Below are 23,926 nucleotides of genomic sequence, written 5' to 3' on the forward strand. Positions count from 1 at the left end.
CCAGCCCTATGAGATGTCGCCCCTGTCCACCTCTATTCCTCCAGCTCCCGCATTCTAGAGCCTACCTCCTCCTCCCTGGGGTTGCCCCCATGAAGGGGCTCCTCTCCAGGACTGTGGGCTCTGTGGACAAGGCCCTCTGGGCCCAACTCCAGCACCCAGCACCTGCCATCGGAGAAACAGGCTGGGAGGGCCCTGTCTGAGGAGAGTTCAGTTCCTCCAAGCTCACAGGTGAGCACCATGGCGTGGGGAGGGGGGGAGGTATTCCTAACTGCTATTTTGTACACCCGTGGGAGCAGTTTAGAACCACATTTGAGAACAGAAGTCTTTCATATAACAGCATTTAATAGTATACTATAGTATCCAAATATAGTAATATTAATAACAATATTACCATAGCTACACTAGAAGAGTAATAACACTGGCTCATTAAGTGTTTGCTATGTGCCAGGTACCCGGTTCTGTGCATTTACTCACCAGTCCTCATTCTAGCTCTACGTGATAGGTACTATTATCATCCCAGTCGCTGAGGTGCAGAAAGGGTAAATAAAATGTCTCAGGTCTCCCGAAGCTCCGATGAAGCCCAGAGCACTCTGACTTCAGACCCCAAGCTCCTAACCAACCAACCAGTGGTTTTCAATGGTGGGCGGTGGTGTGTGTGTGTGTGTGTGTGTGAGATAGGGAAATGTTGGAAATTTGTGGGGAGCTGAGGTTATCTCAGTGACAAGAGGGCAAAGCTCTTACTGGCAGTTAGCTGCTGCAGTGCACTGGGTAGATTTCCAAAATGGTAACCGTCCGCCACTCTGCATGACTTTAAAATGCGTAACTGAACTAAACACCTTCCAGTACACGTTGGTCATACTGCAATTCATAATAGTACTAAGGAGTTCTTATTGGCTTCTAAGGTTTTTTTTTTTAAAGATTTATTTATTTGAGGGGGGAAGGACGGAGGGAGAGAGAATCTCAAGCGGACTCCCTGCTGAGCGCAGAGCCCCACTCTGGAGCCCCGTCTCACGACCCTGAGATCATGACCTGAACCCAATCAAGAGTCCCACACTCAACCCACTGAGCCACCCAGGTGCCCCTAAGCTTTTTGTTTTCTTAAATCAGTTTCATGAATACCTCAGTAAGTTACATGATCATCCTAATGGAGAAGAAACTGAAATGGAATAAAGACATTGTCTCAAAATTGTTGAATAAACCACTGCGCGCGTTGTCTGCACAATGTAGTATAACTTCATAAACAAGTACTGTTTATGAGGCTGAGGACGGTTCCGAGGCAGTAGGGTCTCACTGAGCAAGCACAGACTCACTGCAAATAGTTAAAGGGGGAGATCTGAGAGAACCAATCATGAAAGCCAAGATACTTGAAAGGCAGGAGATCTCATTAGATCTCCTTAAAAGATGATTTCATAGGATTGCCATTCTTGACATTTGTAAAGTTTTTGCAGCCCAGGGATGAACACCGATGTTGTAAGGATTGCGCGTGGAAATGTTTGGGGGACTTGCATATTGTTTCTCTAGCTTTCTCCACTGCTGTCCCAGAAGGGCGAGCGCACGCGCGCGTGCGCGCGCGCGCGCACGCACGCGCACACACACACACACACACACACACACACACACACACACACAGGCACTTGCCCTCAGGTGCTTGTATCACGTTTCCCTGTCCAAACCACCCTCCATTCCCCCTTGTCTACTGGAAATACACAACCTCCAAGGCCCACAGCCGCAGTTTTACCTCAACACACGACCGGCTACATTTCAAGACAGAGATCCACGTGCCTGTGATATGCCCGCGCTACCCTGCTCCAGGGGGGTTGGGGGAGCTGTTTTAACAATACACACAGAAGACCCGGTTCATCTGCATTCACAGCGCGCCTCCTCATTGTCTCCACTTCATCTTGCTATGTTAGCCCTCCTTCAATTAAGACTATTTCCCTCTTTCTCTTAAGGCTATTTCCCCTTTTTTATATGTAAGTACATCTGGTCGTTATTACTTACCTAACATTTCATTTCCTACTGCCCTCTCATTTTCTTGGGGTGGGGTTGTTTTTGTTTTGTAATACAAGGACTTTGGCTTTCTATGTCTCTTAAATTTAAGCATATTTATTATAAGTAGGTGCAAGCGATCTGCCTGTTTCATTTATGTCTTCTGGGTAAGTCTTGCCTGAGCATTTATATATTGAGAGACAGCGTGCTCTATTATAAATTCTTCTTTTCCTTCTTTATTACAATTAGTGCTTTTAAAAATAGCGTGTGTAGATTGGTCATCTCATCTATGAACTTCATTTCAGGATAGAGGAGACATTACAAAGGGGATGCTGGCTCACGGGGTTGAGAGTCAGGGCTCTACAGTGGCAGAAAGGATGTTAGGAACTATCTACCCCTCTCTCTGCAGGCCTACCGAGGGAGGAAACACGCACCCATGTCTATACAGCTGGTAGGTGAACTAGAACCAGGCTTCTGGAAGCGTCCAGCCCCACCCCAAGCCCAAATTCATCTTTCATCGTCCCTAGCTCAACCTCACCGTCCAAAGCTGGACACCGCTGGGGAAAAGGAGGTGGAAACCCTCCCTGGGGCGCTTTTGCCCTTGATGTAACCCAATCCCGCTCTCCCAGAGATAGCCAGCAACAGGTTTTACTCAGTGGCTTGCCGCCCCCTTATTGTCTAGTATGGGTACTAGCGCAAAGCAAGGGGACTTTACCTGCAGGATGAATTGAGTACTTTTCCAAAGAGAAACACGGATTCCAAGTCTTCCCACAACCCCACTCCCCCTCCCCCCCCATCAAACCAGGTAAGGAACCTGGGTGGCCCGAGATCCCAGTCCCCTATACGGTCTGAGTTTTGCGGAGGACTTGGAAGCAGCTGAACTCAGCCTCAGGGCGCAGGAGTGGGGGCGCTGGAGGGGTCGGGTGGGCGTTGCCTCCTCCAGGTAAGCGGATGTGTGACAGGCTGGCCAGTGCCCTCTGGGACGACCCGGGAGAAAGGAGCCTACGACTTTAAGCAGCCATTAGGGTGAGGAGGCGGGGAGAGGTGGGGTTTGGAGGGGGGAGAGAGTTAATGATTTACCAGAGGCTCATTTCACAATTTATCAAGGGTCCGCTTCCGCGGAGCATGCACAAGTCTGGTCCTCTGCTCCTCACCGCTTGGCAGCTTCGACCCGGAAGGCCCCTCAGGCAGCCTGCAGCATGATCTCCATCACCGAGTGGCAGAGTGAGTGCAGGGGCCGGTGCCGTGGAGGGGGCTGGGCTGGACCGGAGGCTGCAGGCTGGGGGGTGGGGGGTGGGGTGGAGACGCTGCCCCTCCCAGCCCTGCTCTCTCGCTGGGAACCTGTAAGGCGACCTCTGGAGCCGGTGGCCTGGAGCTGCTGTGCTGGCATCCTGCTGGCAGCACGGCTACGACCGGGTGTGGCTCCCCTGCCTTCCAGTGGGTGGGGGTTACTCGGAACCCCCCCCCCCCCACTTCCCCGGCTAGCTAGACGCTGGAGAAGCGGCAGATTCACCACCCAAGCTCGTCCCTTCCCCATCATGGTTCTAGACCTGGGATGCTGCTGCAAAGGTGGACTCAGGAGGTCTCTGCCCATTGAGACATTTTCCCCACAAACTCTCCGGATCCCCTGTGGCCTTGGGGCCCTTCTTCTTCTTCTTTTTAATTTTTTTTTATTTTTAAAGTAAACTCTACCCCAAACGTGGGGCTTGAACTCACCACCCGACTGAGCCAGCCAGTGACCCCCACCTTGCGTACCTTCTTACCAGAAATTAAATTCCACCCCTGTCCCCAAATTACTGTACCCTCACTCCTAAATATCCTTCCCCTTCCCCTTCCTCTGTGGGGAGATGGCAGGGAGGTAGCCCACAGGCCTGGCAGGGGCGGAGAGAACTGTGACTTAAAGCCTCTGAGCCCAGGGTTTCATCTGTGAACTGGTGATAATCTTCATTCACTGAACAAATTTGTCTCGACTACGTGCTGAGCCTTGTGTTGGGCCTGGAGTATACGAGAGTGTACTGAAATGGAACGGACATGTTCCTGCGTACATGCTGGAGTGGGGAAACAGGTAGTTAACAGATAAATCAGTAGGTAGCATGTCAGATGGTGATGGGTCCTCCGGACAAAATGAAACAGGCTAAGGAGGCTAGGGAGAGTGAGGTAGGAGGGGCTACTGTGTTGTGTCGAGTGGTTAAGGAAGGCTTTGCCGAGAAGGTACCTTTTATACAGAGACCTACAGGAAGCAAGGAAGCAAAGTTACGCAGCAGTCTGGCGGGGAAACTGTTCCAGGATAGGGACCAGCCAGTGCAAAGGCCCTGAGGCATTAGCATACTTAGTGTGTGCTGTGGCTGCAGCAAAGCCAGGAAAGGGGAGAGTGGTAGGAGTTTAGGTCCAGGAGGTCACTGAAAGCTGAAGCTGTGTAAGAACTTTGGTTTTATCTCCACCAGATGGGAAATGACTGGAGAGTTTTGTGCAGAGAAGTGAGTGATGTGATCTATGTACATTTTTAAAAGATGACTCTGGGTGCCAGGTTGAAAATAGGCTGTAGAGGTGTGAGGTCAGCAACAGGATGACCAGTTCCGAGGTGAGAGATGGTGGAGAACACCAGGACAGTGCCAGTGAAGCGGTGGACATGGTCAAGGCCGAATCAGCTCTGAGAAAATTGCTGGAGGGATTTGCTGATAGATGTGGGTGGGAGAGAAAGAAGGCAAGAATCCTGCCAGTATTTTCAGCCTGAGCAATTAGAAGGGTCGAGTTGGGTTTTAGACATGTTGAGTTTGATGTGCTAGTAGACATCCGGGTGAGATGTCAAGTAGGCAGTCAGGTATGTCAGTCTGGAGTTCAAGGTCAAGGCCTGAGTTAGACAAATTTGGGAATTGCCAGCATATAGATGGTATTTCAAACCATGAGAATCCATGAGGTCACCTAGGGCACAGTTTCTCAGCTTCCTTACTACTGGCATCTTGGAGCAGGATAATTCTTTGTTGTGGGGGTCTGTCCTAGATGCCAATATGTTCTACTCCCAGTAGTGACAATGAAAAATGTCAGCAGACATTGCCAAATGTCCCCCGGGGAATAAAATCACCCCTGCCCATCCCTCCAGCTGAGAACTACTGACTTAGAGAATAAAAATAGAGAGAGAAGGGAGCTGTGGCCTGAGTCTAGTGGCAAGCCAACATGTTATTAAGCCAAAGTGTGCTAAGTCCTATGAGAGGGAGAGATGAGAGAACCAGATTTAGGTCAGGTAATGGTGAGGGGACCAGGTTTCCCTAAGGAACCTTAAGTCCTCAAGGATGAGTATGCCTTAGGCAGATAACACATGGGAGGAAACCGCATATACAAAGGCCCTGAGGCAGGAAGGCTCATCATAGACACAGTCATGAAGGGAAGGGAAAGGAAGGGGAAGGAAGGAAGGAAGATGTGGTTAGATTATGGTAGGCAAGGGGGTTGGTGACAAGAGAGGAAGATTAACAAGCAAGCTGAGGCCCCAGTCATGCAGGGTCTGTAAGCCACGGTATGGCTGGGAGGACACTTTTAGTCGAGGCCCCAGTGGGAAGCCATGAAGGATCCTAAGCAGTGCACTGACACGATTGGGTTGTATGCTTTCCAAGCCCCTTGACTACTGTGTGGGGATAGGATGAGAGCGGGCAGGACTGAAGCCAGGGACTAACTGGAGAATGTTGTAGAAATCCAGGAAAGAGATGATGGTGGCTTGGAATTGAGCAGTAAGAGTGGAGAGAAATGCACCGCTTTCAAGATACCTCAGGGAAGAAGAAGCAATAAAACTTAGCTGTGGGTTGCACAGGGAGGAGCAGTGAGCGAGACTCACAGATGGCTTGTGCGGGCTTCTGCCTCACGTGGCTGGCTGCGGGGGGTGACATTTGTATTCATTTGGGGAAAACCGGGAAGGGCGCAGGGTGAAGGAAGAAGCCCAATAGCTCAGTTTGGACCTGTTGAGTTCAAGATGCCCCCGAGAGAGAAAACCAAGTGAGCAGGGATGCCAAGTCAGCTGCTGGGTAGGAGCTTGGCAGCTGAAAGGCCGTCATGGGCTAGGAAGATAAATACCGACGTTGTCAGCACCCGAGTGATATTTAAAGACATGGGAACGAGTGTGAAATAGAATGAGAGGAGAAGCGAGCTTGGGCTGAAGCCCTGAGCAATTCAAACCCCAAGAGGAAGAGGAAGAAGCAGGAGCCAGCAAAGGAGGCTGGGCAAGTGCAGTCAAGAGCAGCAGGATGAAAATCAAGGATAGGGTGTCACAGAAGCCAAGAGAGGATATTTTAAGAAGGGAGTGGCCAAAAGCGGACAGATGAGCACCAGCGTCCATCCGTCGGATCTGGGAACACGGACGCCGTCGTGGTGAAAGCAGGAACAGCTGCTGTGGATGGGCCTGGGAGGGGAAGTGGACAGGACTGGGCTGGCTAGAGGCACTTAAAAAAAAAATAAACAACTAACTGAATTTATTTGAGAGAGAGAAAGAGAGAGAGAGAGAAAACAAGCAGAGGAGCGGCAGAGGGACAAGCAGACTCCCTGCTGAGCATGCCCCCCTCCTCCCATGCGGGGCTCGATCCCAGGACCCGGAGAGCATGACCTGAGCTGAAGGCAGATGCTTCAACGACTGAGCCACCCAGGTGCTCCTAAAAGCACTTCTCCTAGAGCCAGACAACTGGGTTCAAACCTGGTTCTGCCAGCTCCTGGCTGTGTAGCCCCAGGCAAGGACTTACCCTTTCAGTGTTCCCATTTCTGTTTGTGAAATAGGACTAACAGAGCAAGAGGGTTTCCTACATAACCTACTTCACAGGCAGTTACGAAAATTAAATGAGTTGATATATGCAAAGTGCCTGAACTGTGCCTGGCAAGGGGTGCTTATTAGCGTTAGCAGTTATCCCTGTTAATCAGTGTTGTTCATCTTGAAAGTGACCTGGAAGGCTCTTTCTTTCTCCCTATTCCCATTCCTGATTCAGTCCTAAAGCCATGAGGTCGAAGGCGGAGGGTGCTGCCCAGGGCGGGTGGCAGAGCCCTCGCTGGGTGACATGGGTGTTCTCACTGGGGGCCACTGTCTGCCAGGCAGGATGAGGAGGACGTCCTGGCAGGGGTGGGGTAGGGGCTGGAGAGTAACTTTATAGTGGAGCCCGGGGGCGGGGGGGGGGGGGGGTGTCCCAGCAGACGCCACCTTAAGCAAGTGATGGAGAAACATCAACTCTGGCTCATCTCCAGCAGGGGGAGCGCTGCCCCATCTGTCTGGCTCCCGGCAGGCACTTCTGTCACTCCTGGGGACAGGCCCCATCTCCTGCCCTCTCTGCCATGCTTGCTGCTCCTAGAACTTCAGGAGCGACCCCCAGTTGGTAACAACTGAAATCACGAAGCTACTGGAAGCGAGAGGCAAAGGAAGGTCTGAAGCTTGCGTATGAAAGACACAGTTTGCGACTCCTTTTCTACAAGGTATTGTGTCCACAGCGCAGTTTCCCCACTGAACGCCGGAAGCAGTAGGCTGCCCCCATCAAAGGAAAATTCTAGAATTGTATCAGCCCTTGAAGAAGAATGTGGGGCAGGGTGGGAAAGTAATAACTATGCAGGCCAGGAAATCACTGTTGCCGGAGAAAGTAGAATAGAGGAGACAAGACATAATGCGAATTTAAGAAACTTCTGCTGTCTCTACAAAATGAGTAAGAGGCTCTTCTGAAGTGTTTACAGGGGGGACATATGGATATTTTAACAAAACAAAATGAAAACCCGGTAAGATATTCACATTGTGTTTCCACACAAAAACATCTGCTAAAGGAGATAGAGGCGAAGGGTGTATCATCAGAATTGGAATCAATGACAATGTATTTTTATGGCAGGTGTAAGCTGATAACAGAGACTTTTAACACAAGCATAGAAACTTAAAATAGGGGCGCCTGCATGGCTCAGTCGTTGGGCGTCTGCCTTTGGCTCAGGTCATGATCCCAGGGTCCTGGGATCGAGCCCCGCATCGGGCTCCCTGCTCCGCGGGGAGCCTGCTTCTCCCTCTCCCACTGCCCCTGCTTGTGTTCCCTCTCTAGCTGTATTTCTCTCTGTCAAAAAATAAATAAAATCTTTAAAAAAAAAACTTAAAATACTTTGCCATTCAGATGAAAGAAGCAGGGTTATGGCTGGTCTTCCTCCATGATATCCTAGCCTATATAAAATTATCATGATGAAGTAGTTGTGCACCTAGATCCTCAACTTATTGTCTCTGAGGATGTAATTCAAGCAGGTGTTACTGGGAAGTAGACGTAGGAAACCAATCCGTTTAGATCACAGAGGTTTGTCAGAAACAGGAGGAACCAGCCATTAGTAGAAGATGGATTCCAGGCAGCTGGATGATGTGTTGAGAGAGAGGATGTGTTCTTGGGCCCTAACAAAATCCAGCTCTGCGAAAGGGAAACCCAGTGAGACTGGCATTTTTCTGTGCATTTGGCCTGTAATCTGAATGATAAATCTCATCTCTATTTTTTTTAAGATTTTCTTTTTAAGTAATCTCTGTACCCAACGTGAGTCTCAAACTCATGACCCCAAGATCAAGAGTCACACACTCTACTGACTGAGCCAGCCAGGTGCCCCTAATCTCACCTCTATATATATTTCTTAAAGCTTTTTTTTTTTTTAAGATCTTATTTATTTATTTAATTGACAGAGAGAGAGAGAGGGAACACAAGCAGGGGGAGTGGGAAAGGGAGAAGCAGGTTTCCCACCGAGCAGAGAGCCTGATGCGGAGCTCGATCCCAGGACCCTGGGATCATGACCTGAGCCGAAGGCAGTCACTTAACCAACTGAGCCACCCAGGCACTCCTCATCTCTATATTTTTAATGATTCTTTTAAAGAAGTCCTTTGGCCTTATTTCTGTACTGACACTGATCCTAATCCTCTTAAGATCTGTACAGTAACAGACTATGAAAAATGACCAGAAGGTAATGGTGTTGTTTCATTTTCCTTCTGTTGTAAACAGAACTTAACCAGTAGGTCTAGTCTCAAAAATTTTATTTTTGTTTTATTTTTACAGTTCTGCCTCTGAACAACCAGACTTTTAACAGCTTTTTACAACTATCTCTAAAAGCATGGCAATAATAAAAATTTCATAGGTATTGTGAGGACCAATTCTAAGATGTTAGTTAACGAGTTCAGTACAATTTTTTTCTTTAAAAATTACCTGTATGTTCCCTTTTAAAAAATTAAGCCAACTTCAATTTCTAAAAATTAAGCCATTTTTTAAAGTTTATTTTTTTAGTAATCTCTACACCCAATGTGGGGCTTGAACTCACAATCCCGAGGTCAAGAGTCACACGCTCCACCGACTGAGCCAGCCAGGGGATCCTAAGAATTAAGCCATTTTTAATAAAGTTATACATGTTGTAGTTTAAAAAGACACTCTTGCCATATCCCCATCTACCATGCAATTTACAATAAAAAGAAAATAAGGCATTCTAGCTATATGAAGTAGATAACGTTGCAAGACTATACAATGTAAACTTGAAGTGGTACAATATCATCAGTAATATTTTCAAAGGAGGCAACAGAATTCCATTTGTAATACCATCAAAAAGAATAAAATACTTAGGAACAAACTTAACCAAGGAGGCAAAAGACTTACTGAAAACCACTATTGTTGGAGAAAATTTTAAAAGACACAAATAAATAGAAAGACATCCCATGTGGGTGCCTGGGTGGCTCAGTTGGTTAGGCGACTGCCTTCGGCTCAGGTCATGATCCTGGAGTCCTGGGATCGAGCCCCGCATCGGGCTCCCTGCTCAGCAGGGAGTCTGCTTCTCCCTCTCCCGCTCCCCCCTCTTGTGCTCTCTCTCTCTCTCTCAAATAAATAAATAAAATCTTTAAAAACATCCCATGTTTATGGATTATAAGATTTAACATTGTTAAGATGTCAATATTACCCAAAGCAATCTATAGATTCAGTGTGATTTCTATCAAAATCCCAATGGCATTTCTTGTGGAAATAGAAAAATCCATTGTAAAATGCACATGGAACCTCAAGGGATCTCAAATAACGAAAGCAATCTTGAAAGAGAAGAACAGAGTTGGAGGTTTCACACTTTCTGATTTTAAAACTTATCACAAAACTACAGCATTCAGAACAGTGTGAGACTAGCATAGAGACAGACACATAGACCAAAGGGACAGTATAGAGAGCCCAGAAATAGACCCGGGCAAAGATGGTCAAATGATTTTCATCAAGGGTGCCGAGACCATTCAGTGGGGAAATGGCAATCTCCTCAACAAATGATGTTGGGCGAACTGGACATCCACATGCAAAAGAATGAAGTTGAACCTGTACTTTACACCATCTGCAAAAATAAACTCAAAGTTTATCTTAACTCAAAGCAAGAGCTAAAACTATAAAGCTCTTAAACTTAGGAGAAAAGCTTCATGACACTGGAATTGACAATGATTTCTTGGATTGGATACCAAAAATATAGGCAACTAAGGAAAAAGTAGTTAAATTGGAGTATATCAAAATTGAAAACTTCCCTGCATCAGAGGACACGGTCAACACAGTGAAAAGGCAACCTATGGGAATGGAAGAAAATATTTGCAAATCATGTATCTGATGAGGGGTTAATATCCATAATATATAAAGAACTCCTACAACTCAACAACAGCAACAAAAACCCCCAAACGACCTCTTAAAATAGACAAAGGACTTGAATTGACATTTCTCTAAAGATATACAGATGGCTAACAAGCACATGAAAAGATGCTCAACATCACTCATCAGGGAAACGCAAATCAAAACCACAGTGAGATGCCACTCACACCCATTAAGATGGACGCTATCAAGAACAAAACAAAAAACAGAAAATAACAAGTGTTGACGAGGATGTAGAGAAATTGGAACACTTGTGCCCTGCTAGTGAGAATGTAACTGGTCCAGCTACCCTGGAAAATAGTGTGGAGGGCCCTCAGAAACTTAAAAATAGAACTACCATATCATCCAGCAATTCCACTTCTGGATATGTATCCAAAAGAAGTGAAGGCAGAATCTTGAGAAGATATTCATCCATCCATGTTCACAGCAGCATTATTTACAGTAGCCAAAAGGTGGGAGCCATCCAAGTTCCACCCACAGATGAGCAGATAAACAAAATGCATTATAAACATACAATGAATTATTATTCAGCCTTAAAAAGGAGGGAAATTCTGACACCTGCTACAGCCTGGATGAACCTGGAGGCCATTATACTAAGTGAAATTAGCAATTCACATGAAAACACTGTATCATTTCCCAGATGAGCTTCCTATAGAGGAGTCAGAATCATAGAAACAGAAAGTAGAGTTGTGGTTGCCAGGGGCTGGGGAGGGGAGAATGGGGAGTCAGTGTTTAATGTGACAGAGTTTCAGTTTGGCAAGATGATGGGAGTCCTGGAGATGGATGGTGGTGATTGTTGCACAACAATGTGAACGCGCTTCACACCACTAGGCGTACACTTAGAAATGGTTAGGATGCTGTGGGGCACCTGGGTGGCTCAGTCGTTAAGCATCTGCCTTCGGCTCAGGTCATGATCCCAGGGTCCTGGGATCGAGCCCCACATCGGGCTCCCTGCTCGGCGGGAAGCCTGCTTCTCCCTCTCCCACTCCCCCTGCTTGCGTTCCTGCTCTCGCTGTCTCTCCCTCTGTCAAATAAATAAATAAAATCTTTTTAAAAAAATGGTTAAGATGCTAAATTTGATGTGTATTTTATCACAATTTAAAGTGGGAGTTCAATTTAAAAATGAAAAAACACAATGAATTGTCATTTGTTGACTATCAGAGTAGCAAAGATAAGTAAAAATTAACAATTTTGTGTGATGGAGAGGGTTTCAGAAAAAAGCAACTTCATATCCTGGTATTGTTACAACCCTTCCTGAGGGAAGTAATCTGAAAAAAATGTATCAAAACGTCAAAGATATAGCCCTTGACCAAACAGGGGGTCCCTAATATCCTGTACTTCTGCTCACTGGCTCTCAGCCAACTCCTACAACTTCAAAGATTACCCTGAGACTTAAAGCAAAAACACACAATACAAAGTGAGGTGGGGTGCTCTCAGTGTGGGTCCAACCTGGTGCAGAACTGCCCAGCCATGGGACTGATGTTAGAGGAAGCCCAGGGGTGTGGGGGGCTGGGCACCCGAGGTACAGTGGTGGGAGGGAAGGTGCAGAATGGGGCCGCAGGTGCCAGCTAGGGTGCAGACTCTCAGGTGAGCACATGCCTTCTGTTTTTCCAATCAAGTGTGAGAGGTCATCACATGAAAGCTGGGGACAGCGGCATTTAGAGGAGGAAGCACACCGTGTGAAGAGTTATCTAGGAAGGCAAACCTGTTGAGAAATTGAGCGGGACAGCTGGTTCTAAGCCTTTTCTGGGTTGGTGGTCGTGAATTGTCAGTGGTACCCTTCTGCCTGGGTATTGAGTTGGGCATCAGTGGCTCCCAGCTGCAGGAAGACAGGATTGGAGGCACCCAGCCCTGACCATTATCTGGCTAATGTAGCATTTGCAAACAAGAGGAAGCTGAAAAGAGAAAGCAGTGAGGGAAGTATTAACTACCTTGCGGAGCCGTGGTGAGGACAGAATGCCACAGAGTACAGAACTGACCAGCAGTGTGCCGGTGCTAAACATAAATCTGTGCCCACCCTCCCTTTCCTTTCCCGTCCCATCATTCCCCTCGAGCACAGAAGCTGAGATTCCTGGGTAGAAATGGAGCCGCCCCATCCCCCACTCCCCGGAAGGCAACTGTCCAGTGGCAATGGGGGAAACTTCCAGCATCCCATCCTGCTCCCCAAAGCCCATCCCACCCCAACCTCCTTGCCCATTGCAGAGATTGGTGTGGGTACCACCGGCTTCGGCATCTTCTTCATCCTCCTTGGAATACTCCTGTATTTTGATTCCGTGCTCCTGGCCTTTGGAAACGTGAGTCCCCCAGCCTGTGTACTTTCCCCACCCACCTACCTGAGGTCTCTATTGCCTGGAAGGTCAGCCCCAAGTTCATTCAGATCGTGCCCATCCAAGGGTCAGTACCATCAAGCCCTGGCAGGTGAGGGTGGCTGGGGATGCACAGCGAGGCGTGAGGGGCACAGAGAATCTGAGGACGTGAATTCTCATGGCAAGCTCTGGGTGAGGCCCTGCAGCTACCAAGACGAATCGGCCGCCATCCCTGCCATTGTAACCCCCCCACACACACCCAGTCTAGGGATAGGGACACAACCCAAACATCCGTAACTGCAAAGGAAGGCAGGGGCAGCCATAAAGTCACAGTAAGATAAGCACATTGCATATAAAACATTGGAGGAAAGAAAGCACGCCCAAATGCAGAAGGATGAGGAATTTGGAAAGGAAATGGGTGTGAAGGGGGATGAAGCACCTGCAGGCAGATGAACAACGAGAGAAAAGGTATGGAGAAGGGGAGAGAAGGCATGGCACATGCTGGAAGAAAGCCAGAGAGTTCAATTTGATGGACACCTAGGCACTCCTAAGGGACCCTTAGGAGCCAAGCTGAAGATAGTGACTGGGCCGGACAGTGGAGTCCCGAGGGTTCCATGCGACTCCGGGTATGGCTGTCTATGCCTCAGGGTTCACGTCTGTAAAATGGAGAGACTCTATCTATCTATCCCTCCTTGCGAGGTGTGTGGAGAGATGAAGTCATGTATGAAAAACTGTTTGGGATCCAAGAAGTTGGGTTGAATTGGGTGAGCGGTCGGGAGACCAGAGTTCTCCTTGTCCATCCGCCTACCTCTGGGCAGCTTGGTTCCTAACCAGCAGAAATGACTCAAGGCTCTGGGAGTTTGCCACATTGTGGGGTCACTCTCCCTGATGTGTCCCTCTTGGAAGCATTAGCAAGTCCCGCCCCATGCCTGACGCAGGGCGCCAGGTCTGGCCCCTGACTCCCAGGGGCCTTGCTGTGTTTGCTCTCATGCTTCTCTCCCTCCCTCCCCTACAGCTGCTGTTCCTGACCGGCCTCTTGTTCATCATCGGCCTGAGGAGGACATTTTCCTTCTTCTTCCAGAGGCACAAGCTCAAAGGGACCAGCTTCTTTCTGGGGGGTGTGGTCATCGTACTGTTGCGCTGGCCCCTCCTGGGCATGTTCCTGGAGACCTATGGATTCTTTAGCCTCTTCAAGTGAGTGCAGGTCTCTTTCCCCTGGACGAGCCCCACTAGGGCCTCTGAGTAGCTGAGATCAGCCCACCAGGTTTGGGCAGCCCGACCAGCAGCAGGGTGTACAGAAGCTGGGACTTTATCCTGCAGATGGGAGTCGTGGAAGGACTGAAAAGGCAGGAGGGGCATCAGGCAGACACTTTCCAAGGCATCCTACTCCAACGGTAGGATGAAGGACAAATTGGAGGGATCGGCCCATCCACCAGCAAACATTGAGCACCTGCTGTGTGCCTGGCACTGTGCCTGCCCCCAAGGAGGAGACACAGGGCCTGCCTTCAAGTTGAACAACCCAGCAGGGAGGAAGGGCAGTGAACTAGCATCTCCCAGGCCCCCCATATGTCCCAAGCACGCTCACAATCATCACTCACTTTGTCGTCCCTATGACCCGCTGCAGGACTGCTTTCTGCAGGTAAGGAAACCAGCTCAGAGAGGCTGCCCCCTGCCCAAGGTCTCACAGATTGTATGCCGAGGATCTGGACTGGATCCAGCTGTGCCTGGCTGCTGGCCCCACATCCCTCGGCCTGGCCTGCTGAAAAGCGAGTCGGAAGTCAGTGAAGATGTGTGGCCACTGCCAGGGCCAGGGGAGGGGTCCTAGAGGAAGCAGGACCTGGAACAGGCCCTGGGGACAGGCAGGCAGGCTTTAAGAGGAGACTAGAGGGTGTTTAAGAAGAAAGGAAAGGCTGCTGAGGAAGGAGGGGCAAGGAAGGGAAGACTCCCAGTGTCTCTGGGGATGGGGATGACAGGGGCATATGGAATCATGGGAAGGAGCCAGGGTCAGGACTCTGGGTTCTCATAAGGCCTTCCATTTGCTCACTGCAGCCTTGAAAACACCTTGATGAGCCCGAGTGCCCCAGACCACCTAGACATCATATAAAGTGGTTTCAAGAAACCAAATTTTCTCACACACACTCTGCCATTCGCTTACTTAATACTCAACTATGTCATCATTTAGTCATTTATTCAAATAGTCAAAAACGTAATAAAAGGACCTACTGCATGCCAAACCCAGAGCTAGGCGTGGGGCTGTGGTACTAAACCAGGAGAAACACCCCAAGGAACTTGCAACCTAGTTGAGAAGACAAATTCTGACAACAGTGACCATCTTCTGAGGGACTAGAACCATGAGTGGGGCCACCGCAGATTCCGTAGTTTGAACCAACAGTAAACCTTGACAGAGTCCCCTGGCAACAGCATTGCTAGGGGCAGAAATCCCAAATGGGAGCTATAAGGGACGTCAGAGATGTAGAAATCCCAAATGGGACCTATAAGGGACGTCAGAGATGCCGGCGAACCTCACGGAAATGAAGACCAAGGAAAGGAAGTAGCTCAGCCAGAATTCAAATTTCTAACCCCCTCGCCTCTCCACACATGCAGGGCTCCCTCCACATGCCAACCTCAGTGCCTCCAAGCCCTTTGAAGGATCCCACACCTGCGCCCAGCCAGGCCTTGCCAGGGTGTGTCTGATAAGAGTGGGGGTGCCAAGAGCAAAGGCTCCATGCACGGGATGCCGAGGCGAGCGGGAAAATCAGCACGAGCAGCCTCCACCAGCCGCCCATGCCTGGAGCCCAGGAGACCTGCAGTAGGCGGTATATACCCAACCTAGGGAGGTGAAGACACTGACAGTCATGTAAACCAAAGCTTCCCCAACATTTCTTTGTATAAGGCCCTGTGGTGTAGGTACTATTATTATTAATGCCATTTACAGCTGGAAACTGAGATTCAGAGAAGTTAAGGAATTTGCCCAAGTTTATACAGCACCAGGAAGTGGCAGAGTCAAGATGTGAATCCAAGGAGCCTGACCCCAGCCCCTTTATTCTTACCCTCTCCACAGGGTTGTCTCCCCAAAACCAGGGGTGCAGAACCAAGCGGGCTCCCAGTGCCCAGGGGCCTGCTTTCTTGGGAACCAAAGGTGGAGCCTTTGGGTGGACCTCAGCCTGGATACCCTCTCCCCTCTCCCCCAAGGCCATCACTGACCCCTCTCCCCACCCTCTGCTCCTAGGGGCTTTTTCCCTGTCGTCTTTGGCTTCCTGGGCAATGCCTCCAACATCCCGTACCTGAGCACGGTAAGTGGATGATGCATGTGGCTTGGTGGTGGTGCCTTGGGGTGGGGGTCCCTGGTGAGACTGTGGCCCCTGCGCAGCGGACCCTTCCCCATCTCCCCTCAAACCCCTTTCCCCAGGTTGGCCAGCCTCAGCACCCCTTCCCGTCCCCATACCTTCTCCATCTGACCAGAGCAGCTGAGGAGAGGGGACCTGGGAGCATTGTGCCTGAGGCCTGGGTAGGTGGCTATTCATAGCTCCTTATTAGAGCCAAAGAAACAGATTCAGAGAGTCTAGGTGACCCAGCCAGAAAGTGCCAGGGATTTCTGGAGAGCTGGCTGAGTCAGCCCCAGGCATGGAGAGGATGTATGACAGCCAATGACAGCAGCGGTGGGTGGCAGATTCTGCTCTCTCCTGGGGGCAGGCATGGGGCAGTTGTCCCCAGCCGCTGCCCCTCCCTTTCTCTGAAGCATATTTTCTGACAGAATGGCAGCTCTCGGAGAAGCTCGGGGCGGCCCTGCAGCCAGCTGGCTCATCCCTGTGGCCCCCTCTCCCTATCTGCCCTTGGCACCGCTCCCAGCTCTAAAGACCCACTCCACAATAACCTAGATAGAGACCGAGTGTGCTCCTCACTCTTTGTCTGGAATAATGATTCTTCACTCCCACAGCTGTTCCAGAGGCTTCAGGGCACCAGATCAATGGTCTGAACAGCAGAGATGAGCTCCTTGAACTTGGATCATTGGTTGAGGGGGCTGGAAAGGAAATGGGGTCCGCCCCCACCCTGCACTGACTCATCTCCCGCATCATACCCAGACCTCTCCAAGTCCAAAAGGAAGGATGGAGTTGAATGACTGACTGCAAATCCCCAAGTCAACTCAAAAGGCTGTTGGCATGGTTGGGAGCAGAGATCCAGGGGGGGCCCCACGGAGACCGGACTGGGGCTGGTATCACATCCTGCCCTGCATTTATGGGAGGAAAGCAAAGATTAAATCCCCAAGCTGTGTGTCTGAGACTCAAAGTCACTGTCTCCAGCCTGTCAAGTCCAGTCTCTGACTCAGGGCAGGCCGACACACGGCATTCCATGGAGTGAGGGGCAGGCCTGCTCCCGGAAGCTATCATTTTTATCCTGGTGGTTAACAGTCCTAATGAGTGAGATAATGTTTGTAAACCCCTGTTAGCAGTAGGCATCAGACAAGTGATGGGTATTAATCCTGCATACTGGTGGGAAATGCTACTCAACTATTAATTAGATGGATGTGTGCACAGGGCACCCACAGATAGCCCCTGTGCTGAGAGAGCTTCCTGTCTGAGGGGTGGAGACATTGCCCCTGCCCTCGGAGAGCCCAGGTCTGATGGAGGAGACATTCTCTGTTCTGGTGAGCCCCTCAGCCCAGGGTAAAGAGTGTTCTCGCAGGCCCAGGAAGGAGACAAGAGTGCCTTGCAATGCGTGCAGCATTTAGTAAGTCCCTGTGAGGGCCCTCGGAATCTATACCGAGCACGGGGGTGCGTGCTGAGGGTGCAAAAGGAGGCCGGTCACTGCTATCAGAGCAAGGTACAGAGCAATCCCAAAGCAGTGTGAGCATGAGACGTGCAGGGGGGCCCGGGAGCAGCAGGGTCAGGTGCGTCAGGTGCTATACCTGGAGGTCAGCTCTCTGGGTTTCCTGGGCACTCCCCAAGGACACCCACCTTCTAGAGCTGCCCCTTTATTTTGCTTTCTTCATCCCCTAGGTCAGATTGTGCCTTTCTCTCCCTTCCGCCCCCTTCATTACGCTCCCTTCACACAGGGTGCTCTTGTGGCTCTTGTCTGAGGGCACGAGCCCCCCCTTCCCCTCCCCCTCAGTTCATCCATTTCCATGTCATTTGGGGCAGAATGGGTCTCCCGCTAAGTGGGTCTGGGGCGAAGGGGGTGAGGAGGATGGAAGGACCAGTGGGAATCAGAAAGCCAGCCTTGGAGGGCTTCTGGAGGGGGAGAAAGAGGCTGATTTCAGTCCTGAGAGCCAGGCGGTGGGAGGCAGCAAACGCTGGGCTCTCCGAGGGGTCTGGGGGGGTGGGGTGGCGGGGAGGAGGCAGAGGTGGGCCTATGCCTGGAGACGTCACCTTGGCTTTATAAAGCGGACGTGATCAGGCCACTGCTGAGCCCAGCTCCCCTCTCTGTGGGTGTTCAGCAACCCAAGTAGCACCTGGAGACCCCACGGAGCTCCGACCCCGCTGGACAGAGCCAAGGTAGGTGCACGGGGGCACCCCCACTTGGAGAGGGGTCTGCCTAGCCCCAGGGAGGATCCCCACCGAGGAGCAGGAATTTCCTTCTAACATTGACAAGACATATCCCTGGCTGGCAAAGGGGGCGCTGATCTTTCCTGATTATCAGGTTGGCCAGATGATTCTGGGATGTCTCAGTGAATACCCTGACTCGCATTTTTGAAACCAGGACCTTGGAGAATCCCTTACTGTGGAAGGAATAAAAGCAGTGAGCGAGCTCTTGCTGGGATGAGAGGCCACAGAAGCTTTTGGAGGGGGCTGGGGAACCCCTCAGGGCTCAGGGGCTCCATAGGACTCCTCCAAGCCTTTCCCCCAACGTATGGATGGCAAGTACAAACCTAACCAAAGAGCCCCTACGCGCCCTGCTAGCCCCCTGCACTAAGAACTGCGGGTTATTCTTGGAAGGAAGCCACCTCACTTCAAAAGCCTTCCCACCACGCCTGGAATCTATTACCCACTAGGTATAAAGCCTGGGGCGAGGGCACAAAAATTGCCCACAGCAGGTCAGCCTCTCCAGGCCCCGTGAAAGCTGTTCTCTTCCAAACAATTCAACTCTACCACATGTGTTAAATGCTTCTGTGCTGGGAAGTGAACTGAGAGTTGGGTGCAGGGTGTGTGTGTTCGTCCTCACCTGGGAAGTGAACTGAGAGTTGGGTGCAGGGTGTGTGTGTGTGTGTGTGTGTGTGTGTGTGTGTGTTGGGTGCAGGGTGTGTGTGTTCGTTCTCACCTGGGAAGTGAACTGAGAGTTGGGTGCAGGGTGTGTGTGTTCGTTCTCACCTGGGAAGTGAACTGAGAGTTGGGTGCAGGGTGTGTGTGTGCGTTCTCACCTGGCCGGGTGCTAAGTACTATCTATGAGGAGGAGGAGGTGCTACGGGTGGGAGGAGCTTGGAAGAAGGAACCCTTACCTAACCACACAGCCTGCCCACCCCCCACCTTCCCCACTCACCGCCCTGCTCCTACAGAGCAGCCAGAATGCTCCATCTGAAATGCAACACACATGCCCCCCCTCAGGCTCAGTCTACTCGGGGATAAAGCCCCGCTGTGTCCCTCCTCCAGCCTCACCACTGTCTCTCTCCAGCAAAGCTCTGCGCTCCCGGCAGGCTGGAGGGCCTGTGGGCCCCGCCCCGCCCCGCCCCTGCTGCCCAGCTCCAGCGCCCCCTGCTGGAAATGCCTTCCTTAATCCTGTATTCATGCGGCTGATCCGTGCTCAGAAACTCAGCTCCGGAACCACTCCCCGCCTCGGGGAAAACACGCCTGCCCCGCTCCAGGGTGAGCTCCCACGGGCTCCCACAGCTCCCTGGGTACCCACACTCCCCCAGCCTATCATTTCCGGTGTTATTTTGAAATAGTCGGCTTAGATGGCTCAATTTCTTGAGCTTGATCTTGGGGAAGGGCTGGAAACAAGCAACCCTGGGTCTTAGCACACCTGTGCCCCTCCTAGCATCTAGCACAGCACCTAGCTGGTGCTGTGATCAGGTATGATCTCTGAACTAACCTGGACTCTGTGCATCCACGGTTTGAAGCCATAAAAGAAACGGTTTTCCACTGCTCTCTCTAATGAACTGATCCTGCCTCTCCTCTTTAGAGCAGGTGCCAAAAGACTTGTCTGCGTTTCAGAGTGTCACAGAATCAGTCTGTAAGGAAAAACGACTGAAGGGTTAGTCAGTGACCAGTCTGATACAATGCTCTTATTTCACAGAGGAGCAATATGGTCCAGAGATGGGGGTAACTTGCTCACGCCCCACAGGGAGTGGGGCAGAGCTGGGGCCAGACTTGAGTGTTCTTTTTTTTTTTTTAAGATTTTATTTATTTTATTTGACAGAGACACAGTGAGAGAGGGAACACAAGCAGGGGGAGAGGGAGAGGGAGAAGCAGGTTTCCCACAGAGCAGGGAGCCCGATGCGGGGCTCGATCCCAGGACTCTGGGATCATGACCTGAGCCGAAAGCAGACGCTTAACGACTGAGCCACCCAGGTGCCCCCAGACCCGAGTGTTCTTGATCCCATTCAGGAGTCTTCCTCTCTGCCCGGTGCCCAGGTCCTGGAGAGGAATGGGGGTGGGGCAAGAACAAAGGTATGGACAGGGCTGAGCAACCATTAGCAGCCCATGGGCACCACTGAGAGCCCTGCCCCTCCCACTTGCCCCCCTGGACCACAGAGGCTCTGGCCAACACCCTTTCTGTCCAGCCTTTGGACCTGCCTCCCCACCAGTTTGTCTTTACTCATGTTTGTTGGACAATCTCAAAGTGCCTGATGGCTTTTTCAAAGACAAATTCAACTTGAGAGCTGGAAGGGCTGGGGTGGAAGGCAAAGGGGGTGTAGTGAGGGTCAGGGTACACAGCTCCCATCTCAGCGGCCAAAATCAGGAGGTCAATCCAATTCATATCTTCTTGGAGCCCACGAAGAATAGAATAAGGAGAAAATTGACCCGATGAATCAGGGAAAGTTTTTTCTCTTCTTTGTATTACAGACAATGAGACAATTTAGTGACAGTCCTCAAGGCTGTGAAGGGTTATGAGAACAAGATGATTGCCTCTTTCTTCCTTTTTTCTTGAAAAACAAAGGGAATGAAGTCCCTGTTGCCGCAGGAGGGAGCTGGGCCAGGTTCGGGAAGGCGCAGTCTAACGGGAGAGTTGGGCACAGCAAGCCCAGCACGGAGCTCCTAGGCTCCAGAGACTGTCCGGACCTCAGGGCGCTCCACTCAGTGGAGCTCCTTGCCCTGCTTGACTTCACCCCCCACCCCCAAGGCCCTCATTGCCACACTGCCCCTCACTCTAGGGCTCTTCTGGTCACGCTGGGCTCTGCCCCAGCACCCAGGCCACACCGTGCACCTGGCTTAGTCCCTCTCCCCCTCCCTCTGTCTCAGCCTCAGGACACTGCCAGGACCTGTGCCTTCTCACCACGATGAATTCACTGGTTTCTTGGCAGCTGATGCTTTTCCTCTGTGCCTCCTCCTTCAGGGAGACATTTGAAAAGATGGCACCCATGGAGAATCCTAGACCGACAGGTATGCTTTGTCTGGGAAAGAAGGGTGGGAGTTGTTGCAAAATGAGAGTCACATATTTTTCAGTGAGGCTAGTCTATCGATGTGAGTTTCACACAGCATTAAATCAGAACCTAAGACTAACACATGCAACTTATTTGGGGGCCCCGTGAATCTTGCAAGTAAGGGATGGCTTACTGCTCTTTATGGGCATCAGTAGGCTCACCTAGGTTCAGGTGCTTGTTCACCACTGAGCTCCTTCATGGTCTTCTCACACTGTGTTCTCTGCTCTAAGGCAACCACCTGTCTGAGCAGATCCATTGGGAAGAAATTTACTATGCAAGTTTCTTTCATCAGTGATCTCAGACACTTTGTGGGGAATTTGGAAAAAAAGAAAAAAGACTTAAACAAAAGGACAGATCCTTAATACCTGTCAACCTTATGAGTTCAATGTGCAACTGATTCGCTAGAGAAACTGAGGCCCAAAGAGGTAAAGAACCCCCCCCCAAAGTCAGCCAAATGCTGCAGCAGCCCAGCAGGTGCAGCAGCTGCCAAGAGTGTGTCTCTGAGGGGCACAAGCCAGTCCCTGAAGTCCCCGAGACAGGAGTTGTGGGTTTAACACTGCTTGGTGGTCAGTTTCCTGGGCAAACTAGCACATGGCTTAGCCTCTCCGGCCTGCGGTTCTGGCTATGGAACTCGGAGCGTACCCTCTACGCAGAGGATAGCATCAAGCCCATAAAATGTCCCAGAGCAAAGAGAATATGCCCCCGGGTGTCCTTGACCAACAGTGTCTTCTCTCCTGGGATCAGGTATTCTTTCTGGCTGAGGGAGGCTCCCCCAGAGAATAACCTCGCCGCAGCCCCAGGGACACTGACCTGCTGGTCAGCAAATGGCTTTAGGTGAGGCCACAGACAATAGCCTGAGAGGTTATCCTACTGCAGGGATGATGGGCTTAAGCGGGAAGGAAGCCATCATCCCTCCCTGCCTCAACCAGGCCCTAAGCAAGGTGGGAGGGGCATTCTAGGAAGATTAGCATTAACTCTGAACCACGCCCACACTCCCCTTCTCCAAAGTCTGCCAAGGCATTGAAGAGCAGGGCCCAAAGCCAACTACCCCCCTCAACACACATCCACTCACACACCAGGCCTCATTTCCACTAATCTCATGCCACAATTGGCTGGGGTTCTGGTCTACTCAGAGCTAGTTGCACTATTTTACTGCCAAAAATTAGAGTGAACTTAACAAGCCTTTTGCATGTGAAACGCATTCAAATTAGCCTTGTTAGCCCTCAGCGTGCAGGGGAGAGATTATACCTACAGTGGGGGGAGGTGAGCAGGTTAAGGTGACCCAGATAATTTCCCATTCTTCACTGAGTCTTCCTGTAGCTTATTAGTGGTCACAGTAATTGGGGACGCAGAGTGGTCCTAGTTCTACTCGTTTCTGTAACTACAGGCTGTTCACTCGCTTTTATGTATTTAACAAGCATTTGAGGCCCCACTGCATGCAGGTCACCGTTTCAAGTACTCAAGAGATAGAGCTGAATGAACATGGCTCCCACCTGCCCCCAGGAGCTCAGTCCCGTGGGGGAGCCTGATGCAGAGACAGCAAGTACTGCAGGCTTATTTCCAAGCTCTACCCTGTTTGCTTCCAAAAAGGAAGTAATTTGAAATAAAAGATGTTTAAGATCGTCCTGGAAAACCTTTGCAACCAAAGCTATGTTCAAAGAGAGAGGAGCCAATGACCTAACCATCACCTGAGCTAAGACCCTCCTGCGGGTGGTGCCCCGCTTTGGGCTCTGGGCTTCCTAGAGGTCAAGGAAGGAAAGGGAAGCAAGCACAGGATAGGAATGTGAGCCGGTGTTCCAAAGCCGTCTCTCCTGGGCCCTGGCCTCACCGCAGCCTCTCTGTGGCTCTGTCCTAGGCCAGCGGCTCGGACCCCAGGTCCTCCTGGCCCCCTGGGAGCAGAGCCCGCGCTGCGCAGACAGGAAGCCCGCCGGGGCCCGGCCCAGCCCGCGGGAGGCCTCGCTGTGCCCGCCTCCCAAGAGCCCCGCGGGGCCCCAGCAGCCAGGACTGTGCGCCCCCCGCAGCCGCCTGATGCCCGCCCCCCGGGGCGCGGTGCTGGTGCCGCGGGAAAGGGACCTGTCCGCCTACAACTGGAACTCCTTCGGCCTGCGCTACGGCAAGCGGCAGACTGCGCCTCCCGCAAGGCTCCGCGGCGGCGCCGGGCGTGGCTGAGCGTGAGGTGCTGGGGGCCGTGAACTTCAAACTTCAAACCCGGGCTAGGGAACCGGGCTTGCGGGGTTGGTGCGGGGGTAGGGGGTAGGGCAGTGGGAGGGGGACTGGGTTTTCTGTCCTGAAGTAATAAAGGGAATGCTGCCGGCACACCCTGGAGTGATTTGTGGCTAATTTTTGCAAGCAGCGCAGATGAGATTGTTTTCCTTCTCTTCACTTGAAGCTTTTGCTGGTTTTAAGATAGCTTTTAGTGTTATCAAGCACAGATC

At 51.0% G+C, this 23,926-nt stretch overlaps 2 protein-coding genes across 3 annotated transcripts; both read left to right on the forward strand.

Moving 5' to 3' along the window:
• The first annotated feature begins 211 nt into the window (after nucleotides 1–211).
• GOLT1A (golgi transport 1A) lies at nucleotides 212–17,205 on the forward strand. 2 transcript variants are annotated; one of them, XM_027612220.1, is made up of 6 exons: nucleotides 212–228; nucleotides 3,097–3,213; nucleotides 12,813–12,904; nucleotides 13,932–14,110; nucleotides 16,146–16,209; nucleotides 16,854–17,205. In XM_027612220.1, the coding sequence occupies exons 2-6, from the start codon at nucleotides 3,189–3,191 to the stop codon at nucleotides 16,890–16,892; spliced, it is 399 nt and encodes a 132-aa protein (XP_027468021.1). In that variant the 5' UTR covers nucleotides 212–228; nucleotides 3,097–3,188; the 3' UTR covers nucleotides 16,893–17,205. The 2 variants fall into 2 exon arrangements, with proteins under 2 accessions (XP_027468021.1, XP_027468020.1); XM_027612219.1 differs by lacking the exon at nucleotides 212–228 and adding an exon at nucleotides 2,911–3,015.
• A 2,587-nt stretch (nucleotides 17,206–19,792) lies between these two features.
• Nucleotides 19,793–23,660, forward strand: KISS1 (KiSS-1 metastasis suppressor). The gene is made up of 3 exons (XM_027611923.2): nucleotides 19,793–19,920; nucleotides 21,310–21,450; nucleotides 23,347–23,660. The coding sequence occupies exons 2-3, from the start codon at nucleotides 21,348–21,350 to the stop codon at nucleotides 23,658–23,660; spliced, it is 417 nt and encodes a 138-aa protein (XP_027467724.2). The 5' UTR covers nucleotides 19,793–19,920; nucleotides 21,310–21,347.
• The last annotated feature ends 266 nt before the right edge of the window (nucleotides 23,661–23,926 follow it).

The sequence above is a fragment of the Zalophus californianus genome, chromosome 10 (assembly GCF_009762305.2).
Source record: "Zalophus californianus isolate mZalCal1 chromosome 10, mZalCal1.pri.v2, whole genome shotgun sequence".
Classification (NCBI taxonomy): Eukaryota; Metazoa; Chordata; class Mammalia; order Carnivora; family Otariidae; genus Zalophus; species Zalophus californianus.

Excerpts from the sequence above, each read along its gene's own strand:
- GOLT1A (XM_027612220.1), top strand. The coding sequence starts at position 3,189 with ATGATCTCCATCACCGAGTGGCAGA. Across the intron at positions 3,214-12,812 it reads CTCCATCACCGAGTGGCAGA|AGATTGGTGTGGGTACCACC; the intron begins GTGAGTGCAGGG and ends TGCCCATTGCAG. Across the intron at positions 14,111-16,145 it reads GGATTCTTTAGCCTCTTCAA|GGGCTTTTTCCCTGTCGTCT; the intron begins GTGAGTGCAGGT and ends CTCTGCTCCTAG.
- KISS1 (XM_027611923.2), top strand. The coding sequence starts at position 21,348 with ATGAATTCACTGGTTTCTTGGCAGCTGATGCTTTTCCTCTGTGCCTCC. Across the intron at positions 21,451-23,346 it reads GGAGAATCCTAGACCGACAG|GCCAGCGGCTCGGACCCCAG; the intron begins GTATGCTTTGTC and ends GCTCTGTCCTAG.